Source organism: Corticium candelabrum, chromosome 7, assembly GCF_963422355.1.
Source record: "Corticium candelabrum chromosome 7, ooCorCand1.1, whole genome shotgun sequence".
Taxonomy (NCBI): Eukaryota; Metazoa; Porifera; class Homoscleromorpha; order Homosclerophorida; family Plakinidae; genus Corticium; species Corticium candelabrum.
In genome coordinates this window covers 2,384,023-2,396,522 of record NC_085091.1, presented here as the reverse complement: position 1 = coordinate 2,396,522, position 12,500 = coordinate 2,384,023, and the positions used below count along the sequence as shown (strand labels likewise).

Below are 12,500 nucleotides of genomic sequence, written 5' to 3'. Positions count from 1 at the left end.
AATGGCGGCTTTCCTACTTTGAAGCACAATGAAGTGTGTAGACTTAGCAGCTGATTTACTCAAGGAAGTTGCCATAATGTTAACATCGAACCAGCCTTGCAACCCTTGTCAAATGAAACATTCAGCTACGCAACCGCCAAAGTTGAGTCAGAGTCTACTATCAGAGGAGTTTGGAGAACTGGTGAGAGAGAGCATTTTTTTGATGTAAGGGTTTTTATCCTAATGCTCGCTCCAACTTCAAACACTCTAATGTGAAGTCAGTTTTTACTGTTCATGAGAATGAGAAGAAGCGTGCATAGGCTGACTGCATATGTGACGTTGAGCATGGATCATTCACTTCATTGGGTTTTAGTTCCACAGGAAGCACAGGCCCTGAAGCCACAAACTTTTACAAGCGACTGACAATTAACAAGCCTTCTTGCTGCAAAATATAGAGAGATCTATAGCAAAATGATGCAACTGATTCGATGTCGTCTGAACTTTGCCTTGCTTCGATCATCTATCCTTTGTATTCGTGGTACTAGATGTTCTATATACAAGCCTGTCAAAATGGACTTATTAGGACTTGTTGAGAGTGAGGCACACCTAAATGAATGGTTAGTGTGTTGTCATTGTTTGTTTGTTTTGCTGCACTTGGGTGTTTTTTTCATGTTTTAGAAATAAAACTACCATTAATAGTATTTAGTTTGTGGAAATGTATCGTACTATGATTTATTCAAATATACTACTACTACTACGAACCAGAATTTGACTATTTTGCTAATGCTGACAAAACATGGCTGATCGTGAAAGAGAACAAGCAGGAGCAGGCAAGAGATATTTTTGAAGACACTTCTGTTCAGATAACAACATCAGGGAAGAGACACCTTGGTGCTGCTCTTGGTAGTTCATCCTTTGTTGAAGAATATGTCAGCAGAAAGGTAGATAAGTGGGTCATGCAAGTAAAACGCTTGTCAGAGATTGCATTAACACAACCACATGTTGCTTATTCTGCATTTACTCATGGCTTGTCTTATCGATGGTCATACATATCAAGAACTGTCGAAAACATCTCTTCCATGATGCAGCCGCTTGAGGAAGCCATTCGTGATTATTTCATTCCTGCCATAACCGGCCAGCAACATTGTAGCCAAGACGTGAGAGATTTGTTGGCTCTACCTTGTCGACTTGGAGGTTTAAACTTGACTAATCCAACTCACACGTCCGATGTTGAGTTCAAGTCTTCCTGTCGTATCACAGCACCATTAGCAGCTCTCATAATACAACAAGAACAACAGTGCTACAATGTGGCTGTCGAAGCTGTTCAGAAAGAAAAATCTGCCACAAAATTTGAAAAACGGGCTTCTCAGAAACAAGCTTTAGTAGAAATAGAAGCTAATTGCCCAGCATCTATGAAACGATGCGTTGAACTTGCCTCTGAAAAGGGTGCATCAAATTGGCTATCCGTTTTAGCGGTTGAAGAACATGGTTTTCATTTGAGCAAAGGAGATTTTCGTGATGCTTTATGCATGCGCTATGGTTGGATGTTACCAAATCTACCTTCAAAATGTATCTGTGGATCTGCTTTCAACGTTGACCATGCAATGGTATGTTCTAAAGGTGGCTTTCCGACGCTAAGGCATAATGAAATTAGGGATATGACTGCCGATCTTTTGACTGAAGTGTGTCATGATGTAGCGATAGAACCGATGTTACAACCTCTGACTGGAGAAAAGTTTCAGAAGAAAACAGCGAACATGTCTGACGAGGCTAGACTCGATCTTTCAGCGAGAGGAGTCTGGACAAAAGGAGACCGTGCATTTTTTGATGTAAGGGTATTTTACCCAAACGCGCGCTCCAATATTCAAGGCTCTTTGAGATCAGCATGCGACATCCATGAATGTGGGAAAAAACGTGAATATGCGCATCGAGTACTGGAAGTGGAACATGCCAGCTTCACTCCGTGGGTTTTTTCCTCTACCGGTGGCATGGGCTCTGAAACTTCCACCTTCTACAAACATCTTGCCAGTTTAATTGCCAACAAAACTGAAAAGAAATATAGTTCAGTGATGGAACTTCTGAGATGTCGGATCGGCTTTTCTCTAATAAGATCTTCTGTTTTGTGCATTCGCGGAAGTAGATCAGCCAAGCACAGGCCTCTAAAATGTCATGACATGGATTTAATCAACAGTGAGGCTTGCCTCACTAAGTAGATTGTGACGTTGACTTAAGTGGGTTTGTTTAATTGAATGGATTGATATAGTGTTGTATTGAGTGCCGTTGTAGTGGCTTTTGTAGTATGGGCATGACCGGTGGATGCTTTTGCTGAGTACTACTACTACTACTACTACTAAGTTGAGAAAGAATTAGATTCCATCTACAAAGAAGTCGTATTCTGGAAGAAAAACCTGTTCCTACTTCCATCCGGGAAAGTGGGTAAGGAGTTTGTTGCAGAAATGACACGTCTAGTAGAGTCGTTTGCAAATGCAACGTCACTGGAGGGTATTGCTATGAAAGCTCTGGTACTTTTTCAAGTTGTGGTCCTTCAGAAGCCCCATGCAAAATCCAAATCTCGAGATCACATCCAATGTGTTCAGAGACGTTTGGAATTGTGGAAGATGGGAAGGTTTGACGATCTGGTAAGAGAGGGCCGTACCTTGCAATGTCGACTAAATCACAGCCTCCGTAGTATCCCGGATGTCCAGGTGGCTAGGGTTTTTAGTCGTCTTGTCATTCAAGGTAAGGTCAACGCAGCCCTTCGATATGTGTCTGACAATGCCAACTGTGGCGTTTTGTCTCTTGATGCGGTGATTGATAACAATGGTAGTACAGTTAAAGACTTGCTGCGAGTCAAACATCCTGAACAGCAACCGTTATGTGACGAGATCTTCTTGAATGGTCCCGTTAATGACTTATCACATGTTATATTTGACAAGATTGATGGATCAGCTATTCGCTCTGCTGCTCTGAGAACCCAGGGCGCTGGTGGACCATCTGGTGTGGATTCCACAGCTTGGAAACGTCTATGCTGTTCTTTTCAGAAGCAGTCAGCTGAGCTGTGCAACGCCCTAGCAGGTCTAGCACGACGCATATGTTGTGATTTTGTGGATCCAAGTGCTATCCAGGCTCTTGTTGCATGCCGTTTGATTCCTTTAGACAAGAATCCTGGATTACGTCCAATCGGAATTGGTGAGACCTTCCGCAGGATTATTGCCAAGGCGATAATGAGAGTTATCAAGGACGACGTCTGCCATACTGCTGGACCTTTGCAAGTGTGTGCTGGACAAGAAGGTGGATGTGAAGCGGCTATTCATGCGATGCGCACAATATTTGACAACGATGAGACTGAGTGCGTTCTTCTGGTTGATGCCTCGAATGCTTTTAATTGCCTAAATCGACGGGCAGCGCTTCACAATGCTAGAATCTTGTGTCCGGCTATTGCAACGGTTCTCATAAATACATACAGGGACGAGGTTTTGATGTTCGTTGTGGGAGGCGAGATAATCAGATCAGCTGAAGGAACAACACAGGGTGATCCGCTGGCGATGTCCATGTACGCGATTGGCATCCTGCCGCTCATCACTCAACTTCAATGTGAAACCAAGCAAGTCTGGTATGCTGATGATGCAACAGGTGCAGGGTGCATTAGAGGTGTGAGGCAGTGGTGGAATGACATTGTCAAAGTCGGCCCCAAGTTCGGATATCACGCAAACGCTGTTAAAACTTGGTTGATAGTAAAGCAGAACAAATTGGAAGATGCCCGCTCTGCATTTGCTGATACGGCAGTACAAATCACAACATCAGGTAAACGACATCTAGGTGCTGCTTTAGGGCACCCTTCGTTTGTTCGTGAATACGTTGACAGTAAAGTCAATGAGTGGGTTCGTCAAGTGGGAAAACTATCAACCATTGCTGTAACTCATCCTCATGTCGCATACTCAGCTTTTACTCAAGGTTTGGCCCATCGCTGGTCCTATCTCTTGAGAACTGTTCCATCTATATCTGAAATGTTCAAGCCGTTAGAAGAAGTCATCCACCAACGATTTTTGCCTAGACTGACTGGTCAACCAGTGTGCGGTGCAGACATGAGAGACCTCTTGTCATTACCTTGCAATCTCGGTGGGTTGAACATTTCTGATCCGTCGAAGACTGCTGAATCACTATTTGCAGCTTCCGAGCACATCACTGCGCCTTTGGCTGCTCTTATTGTCGAACAAGAGAACGCCATCACAGTGTCTCCATTGGAAACAAAAAGAAGAAAATCTGAGATCAAGGCCAAGACACAAGAATTCCACAATGAGACCTTGGAGAAGTTGCAAACAAATGCATCACCGCAAATAAAAGGGAGCTTGGAAGTCCTATCCGAAAAGGGAGTATCGAGCTGGCTTACCGTGCAGCCTATTGAAGAGCATGGTTTCCATCTTGCCAAGAACGATTTTCGTGATGCTCTGTGCTTAAGATATGGCTGGCCTTTATCAGATTTGCCCTCGAAATGTGAATGCGGCCTCAGTTTTAACGTCGACCATGTCATGATATGCCAGAAAGGCGGCTTTCCCACGCTAAGGCACAACGAGATCCGGAACATCACAGCTGATCTTCTAAGGGAGGTTTCTACAGATGTTACAATCGAACCTGTACTTCGTCCCTTGGATGGAGAACAGTTTGCGCATCGCACTGCCATCACAGATGATAACGCTAGGGTCGACATTTCTGCTAGAGGAGTGTGGAGGCATGGAGAACGGGCATTTTTTGATGTGAGGGTTTTCTACCCAAACGCTGCTTCCAACCGCAAACACTCTTCACTCAAATCCGCCTATGTGAGTCACGAGAATGAGAAGAAACGCGCTTACGGTGAGAGAATTCGGGAAGTTGAGCATGGGTCTTTCACTCCATTAGTGTTTACGTCATACGGAAGCACAGGCCCAGAGGCAACAACCTTCTATAAGCGAGTGGCAAGTCTGCATGCAGCCAAGTCAGGAGAGCAGTACAGTAGAATTATGCAATTAATTCGCTGTAGATTGAGTTTTGCCCTACTTCGCTCGAGTATACTGTGTATCCGTGGAACAAGATCCTCTACGTATAGACCTATCAAAGTGGACCTGCTGGGACTCATTGAAAGTGAGGCCCACCTAGATGAGTAGGTGGTGACTATAGCTTGTGATAATAGTTAAGCATACAGTGTAATGACGTAAAGTAGTAACTGACTTTTAATTGTTTGTTTTGCTGCGTGCGTATATCTGTCACTTATAGTGTTGTATGTTATTACTACTACTACTACTACTACTACTACTACTACTGAGAAGATATGGTGTATTTGAAACAATAGCAGACTACGTATACACAAACGGCAACCTACAGCGAATGGCAATAAACTATTACTACTACTAAACAATTACTGTCATATACAATAGTACAACTTTTACTACTACTATGTCATGTACAGTAAAGTCACTAAGCTGAGGAGGCCAGGTGCCCCTCAGACGTAGCCAGGAGAATATTGTTTTCCGGCCTGACGTAGCGTTTGCACCTGCTGCCCCTGATGCACATTATGGAAGCTCTTAGGAGTGCGAACCCGAGTCGACATCTTAGCCAGTTGATCACGCTACCGTATGGAGTGTCCTTTTTCTCAGATATCATTGAGGCCAGCTTTTTGGTAAATGACGTTGTAAGCTTGCTCATGCCACCAGTGCAAGAAAGGATAATAGGTGTAAAGGAAGCATTTTCTACTTTTCTCAGTCTTTCTTCATATTTCCTTTTCTTCTCTTGTTCCTGTCTTCTATAGCATGATGCAACTTCAAAACATGTGTACGAGGTGGCATTGGGGTTAAACACCCGGACATCAAAATATGTCTTCTCAAATCTTCCTCCCCAAAAACCTCTTGCCGAAATGTCTAATCTTGCATCATCATCTCGACTGCTTGAACGTAAAGAGAACGTCTCTCCACTTAGTGATTGCAACGTGGGCTCCGTTTCCACATCATGACAGACATCAGACAACAGATGAGAAAACATATCTCGGATTTCATTATGGCGTATAGTTGGAAAGCCTCCCGTGGGGCAGGACATAGCATGCTCCACTGACATTTTTCCACCGCAAGGGCAAGATTCACTCATATGAGGGGGGACCCATCCATATCTGAGGCATAGAGCATCTCTGAATGCAGACTTATGTAATGAGAAGCCGTGATCCTCCAATGGCAGCACTGTGAGCCAGTTTGATGCCCCCTTTTCATTTGCTAACTCGAACATTCTTTTATGTTGGTGTGAGAGGTTATCTCGAACATTATCAGCAAGAGTTTTGATTTCTAGCCCTTTGTGCTTGCGAATTTGCTTTTTGAGAGAATCCTGTTGATCTGGGGCATCTCCTAGAGTGATCTCCTGATTCAAAATGAAGTCAACAAGCGGTGCAGTCATCTTTCGAGAGTTTAAGTATTCAGAAGACAATGAAGTTGGATCTGTGATTCCCAGACCACCAAGTCTGGCTGGTAAGGAGAAGAGTTTTCTTTCCAGTTCTCCAGGGGCCGAACGACCAGTTATAGCAGGAATCAGTTGAGATTGTATTGATGATTCTAAAAGCCCAGCAAAAGTTTTGAAATTCTGATTTGTTCTCGCAGTAAAAATCCACCTGCCCAGAAGACCGTGACTTAATGCGGAATGAGCTGCTTGTGGCTGACTTTGGGCAATGGAAGCCAATTTGTCAATCTGACGTGTCCAGTCTAAGATTGCATCACTGAGATAGCCGTTACAGAAGTTTTCAGTTCCCAGTGCAGCTCCTAAATACTTTCGACCTTTAGAGGTGATGTTCACAGCCGTTTTTGAGAACACACGTTTGGCTTCTTCAAGGCAATTCGGTTTGACGATCAACCAGGATTTCTTGGCATTTGGAAAGTATCCAAATTTTTCTCCATGTATGGAGAGTTTCTCCCACCATTGTTTGACTGCTTGTATCTTTCCTCCGGCTGCAGCATCATCGGCATACCAGACTTGGGTGCTGCCTTCTGTTTGTACTTTTTTCAGCAGAGGTACTGTGGCCAAGGCGTACATTGCCATCGCGAGAGGATCTCCCTGTGTGGTTCCCTCACGCGACAACAAGACTTCCCCACCAACGAATAGGGGTGAAGGCTGTTGATATGTGTTGAGCAATACGGTATGAATTGCTGGACAAGTGCTTGAGATGTTCTTTAGAGCCAATTGACGGTTCAAGCTATTAAAGGCATTTGTTGCATCTACAAGTAGTATGGCTTCCGTATTGTCATCTTCAAACAATGACTGCATGGCATGTATTGCAGCCTCACACCCAGCAATCTGTCCTGCACAAAGCTGCAAGGTTCCGGTTGCCGAGAGCACGTCAGACTTGACCACAGAAAGAACCGCCTTTCCAATAATTCTTCTAACTGTCTCACACACACCAATTGGTCTCACCCCAGGATTTTTGTTCAGAGGTACAAGACGACAAGCCACTAGAGCTGAGATACCGTCAGGATCTACTATCTCTGTTGAAATTCGACGAGCAACAGCAGCTAGAGCATTACAGAGATCTTTGGAGGAAGTGTGAAATCCCGTACACAGGCGTTTCCATTGAGTCGAGTCAAGGCCAGAAGGACCAGCTGCACCAGAACATCGCATTGCTGTATTCCTGATCAGTTGTCCATCAAGAGAATCAAACAAGACAGGATGGACTGGAGAAGCGTTCTCTTTAGAATTCACAACATAGTCAGGATCGAGGGAAGAAGCATTTGGATGTTTTTCTTTGAGTACATCTCTCACGGTTTTTTGACTTGAATTTGTCAGGTAGTCATCCAGGTGTAAAAGACCATTAGCACCTTCATCAGACAGTAAACGCATAGCAGCATTCACATTTCCTTTCTTCAAATGACCAGCGAAAACGTGAGGAAGATCGTCGATTTTGGTTGCCTTGTTAGAAGACCTACTATAAGTTAGATGTTGTTGGATCGTCTTGGCTTCATACAACAGAGCCTTGATATCACCCGCCTTCCAGGCTTCTAAGCGACGGGTCAGACAAGAGACATGATCAGGACCTCTGGACCGCTTGTGTGGCTTCTGTAGCAGAAGATGGGGCATCACCATAGCAGCAGTCAATGAGACACACTCAAGAGCAGATGCACTTGCATACGCATGAAACAATCTGGCAAGTTCGGAGGCGAACATTTTACCAGTAGAACCGTATGGTACTTGAAATAAATTCCTTCTCCAATGAACAACTTCTTGGTAAGCCTGTTCTATTTGACTCATCACTTCAACACCATTCAGTGAACCCCAACTGAAATTTGGTGATGCCATCACTCTGTAAGGAAGGCGTTCATGTAACTCTAGGGAAGGAGAAGCTGTTTGATTTGACTACTACTACTACTACTACTACTACTACTGAGAACTGGTGTATTTGAACAATCAAACGGCATCTGCTAACACACTACTACATACTACTACTGTATGTAAAAGCTTCCTCTATAGCAACAAGTTTCTAGGTTGTAACAACTTTGAGATAAACAGTCTTCTATAATCTACTTTCTGCTGCTTCCAGCAGAATGTTGAAGTCCCTTGAGGTTCTGTGAAGCTTGGACCTGCATCCTCGCAAACACATCACGCAGGCCCGAAGGAGTGCAAATGACAGTCGACATCTCAGCCAGTTGATAGTTGTGCTGTACTCGGTGTGGTGCTTTTCCGATAAAAGTGAGGCTAGTCTTTTCAAAAAAATAGACGTCAGTTTACTGCATCCTCCAGTGCATGCTAAAATGATTGGCGTGAACGATGAAAGCTCCACGTTATTAATTCGTTCCTCGTATCGCCTTTTCTTCTCTTGTTCCTGCCGTTTATATAATGACGGGATCTGCACTGATTTGTAGGATGAGGCATTAGGGTTGAAGACCCTGACGTCAAAGAAAGTTCGTTGGAAGTGCCCACCCCAAAATCCACTGACAGCAATATCAAGTCTGGCATTTTCGTCAGAGGTAGTACAGCGTTTTTGAAACACCTCGCCGTTGAGAGGTTGCAGAACGGGCTCTTTGTGTACATCGTGGCAAACCTCTGTCAACAAGTTGGTAAATAAATCGCGGACCTCGTTATGGCGGATGCTGGGGTATCCTCCTGTTGGACATGACAGAGAGTGATCTACTGAGAATTTAGATCCACATGGACATATGTCTGGGAGGTTGGACGGGTGCCAACTACTACTACTGCTGCTACTACTACTACTACTACTACTACTGAGAACTGGTGTATTTGAACAATCAAACGGCATCTGCTAACACACTACTACATACTACTACTGTATGTAAAAGCTTCCTCTATAGCAACAAGTTTCTAGGTTGTAACAACTTTGAGATAAACAGTCTTCTATAATCTACTTTCTGCTGCTTCCAGCAGAATGTTGAAGTCCCTTGAGGTTCTGTGAAGCTTGGACCTGCATCCTCGCAAACACATCACTACTACTACTACTACTACTACTACTACTACTACTACTACTACTGAGAGAACTGGTGTATTTGAAAATCAAACTCTATCATACAAGATAAATAATTAAGCAAGAGTACCACAGGAAAAGTGCCTCCACAATCAGGCCTAGGATTTTAGAGAATATTGTTGTAGACGTGCAAATCTGATATCTGGTTTACTGAGTGTTAGTAATCATACCTGTCTGATTATAGAGACCATTGTATAATTAGGTGTTAGATTTTCAAGACGATTGAAAGTGACTCTACAATCAAACGTATGATTGTAGAATAGATAGTCTAGAGCCAGGAGAACCTCTGATATATATCAGAGGAAAAAGTGCCCTACAATCAGACCTAGGATTTTAGAGAATATTGTCGTAGACGTGCAGATCCGATATCTGGGACGTATGTAACTATCCCTAGCGTTTCACGCATCGGGTAATTACAGTAGGTTTTAGATTCTAAAGACATTAGAAGTGACTCTGAAGCGTTCGTGGGCTAATTACTGTATACGTGCTAGATTCTCAACTCAAGGTGCATGAGGAGATCTCAAATCAGTCATCAAGGTTAGAGACACTCTACGTTATTTACGTCTGCCGACGACGAGCACGTACACGACGACGACTGGTTCTCGGTAGGTACGATTAGATTCAGAACGCTAAACATCACGAGTTCTAAGACCGTGCACATTCTGAGCTAGCCCATGATGGGCATCCAAAAAGAGGGTTTACGTTACTGCTTCACAATTACATGTGCATCTACTTCTCAGTGGTGTCACGATTGGTCCAAATGAAAGTCAGTAGCTAGGGTTAGAATATTACAAATGTCTACAATTTCCAATTACAAAAATAGTTAATTAATAAGTCTATACCATGTACAAATACAACATTATAAACTAACAGGAATTTGCACAACCAAACGTTTTTGACTAATATCAATTAGAGCACATTTGCATATTAGCCTTCGTGGAGTAATAAAAGGAAAGTGACTTTCACTGTAGTTTCTCCTTTGCAGGGAAAGCAAGCCTGAATCAAAATCAACTGAAGTTGAACTTGGCTTGATCCACTCCACTCTGTCAAGGGTATGGCGTAACAGTTTGATCTCGTCTGTTCCAGATTCTCTAATATAAACAAGTGCTTGAAGAAAAAACAAAACATTGCCAATGTATGGCTTCGTTACGAACTGATCTTGGTCATCGAGGATTGTCCAGTACACTAGAACGGCATTTGTTCGATTTGTCCAGTACACTAGAACGGCATTTGTTCCTAGGAATGAAATAATCACGAATGGCTTCCTCAAGCGGCTGCATCATGGAAGAGATGTTTTCGACAGTTCTTGATATGTACAACCATCGACAAGACAAGCCATGAGTAAATGCAGAATAAGCAGCATGTGGTTATGTTAATGCAATCTCTGACAAGCGTTTTACTTGCATGACCCACTTATCTACCTTTCTGCTGACATATTCTTCAACAAACGATGAACTACCAAGAGCAGCACCAAGGTGTCTCTTCCTGATGTTGTTATCTGAACAGAAGTGTCTCCAAAAATATCTCTTGCCTGCTCCTGCTTGTTCTCTTTCACGATCAGCCATGTTTGTCAGCATTAGCAAAATAGCCAAATTCTGGTCCGTAGTAGTAGCAGTAGTATATTTGAATAAATCATAGTACGATACGTTTCCACAAACTAAATACTATTAATGGTAGTTTTATTTTTAAAACATGAAAAAAACACCCAAGTGCAGCAAAACCAACAAACAATGACAACACACTAACCATTCATTTAGGTGTGCCTCACTCTCAACAAGTCCTAATAAGTCAAGTTTGACAGGTTTATATATAGAACATCTAGTATCACGAATACAAAGGATAGATGATCGAAGCAAGGCAAAGTTCAGACGGCATCGAATCAGTTGCATCATTTTGCTGCAGTTCTCTCTATATTTTTCAGCAAGAAGGCTTAATTGCCAGTCGTTTGTGAAAGTTTGTGGCTTCAGGGCCTGTGCTTCCTGTGGAACTAAAAACCAGTGGAGTGAATGATCCATGCTCAACTTCACATATGCAGTCAGCCTATGCACGCTTCTTCTCATTCTCATGAACAGTAAAAACTGACTTCAGATTAGAGTGTTTGAAGTTGGAGCGAACATTAGGATAAAAAACCCTTACATAAAAATGCTCTCTCTCTCTCACCAGTTCTCCAAACTCCTCTGATAGTAGACCCTGACTCAACTTTGGCGGTTGCATATCTGAACGTTTCACCTGACAAGGGTTGCAAGGCTGGTTCGATGTTAACATTATGGCAAACTTCCTTGAGTAAATCAGCTGTTATGTCTCTCACTTCATTATGCTTCAAAGTAGGGAAGCCATCATTTTTGCAGATCATTGACTGATCAATGCTAGAACGTTGTCCACACTCACAATGTGAAGGGACATTAAGCAATAGTCAATGATATCTGAGGCACACGGCATATCCCAGAAGTCCTCTTTTGAAAGATGGAAACCATGTTCTGCAATGGGTCATGTCTAGTTGTATTTTACTAACGATATGCATGCAGCCAAGCCAGTCGACAGGCGCTGATGTTGTAATCGTTTCCTGTCCCTATGAATACGAAAGCACACAGTACATATGGATATCGACGTGGTTAGCAGTTTCTACGAACGGCCGAGTGCATTGACGTCTTCTCGGTATCCTACTCTGACCACTTCCTGTCATATGAACGCACTCTACGTGTCAGTGTCTCTAGTCAACTAGACATCTATGTAAATATATTTCTCACTCTATTCTAGACCAGGAAGCCAAGGGACTGTTAATTAATCTGACCTTGTAAAGTGTTAGGAATTCGAAAGTAGCAATATACAGGATGTCTGACATCTGGTCGGCTGTGATTGGGTTTGCTACATAAGATGGGAGATCTTGAACAGCTAGAATGCCAGTAGCGTTTGCTCACCTGCAGCGTGGGGACTCTAAGGACAACACTCGGCTAGACCCAGACAACTTGCAGCATGTCCGTCGCAGAACTAGATGATATAACAAATCCGACGTTCAACGAGTACCCGTTGGACGACAAAA

At 43.2% G+C, this 12,500-nt stretch overlaps 1 protein-coding gene across 1 annotated transcript; it reads right to left on the bottom strand.

Annotated features, from left to right (window-relative positions):
• Nucleotides 1–5,258: 5,258 nt before the first annotated feature.
• LOC134182442 (uncharacterized) lies at nt 5,259–8,280 on the bottom strand. Its single transcript, XM_062649844.1, has one exon. The coding sequence runs from the start codon at nt 8,278–8,280 to the stop codon at nt 5,431–5,433; it is 2,850 nt and encodes a 949-aa protein (XP_062505828.1). The 3' UTR covers nt 5,259–5,430.
• Between the last annotated feature and the right edge of the window lie 4,220 nt (nt 8,281–12,500).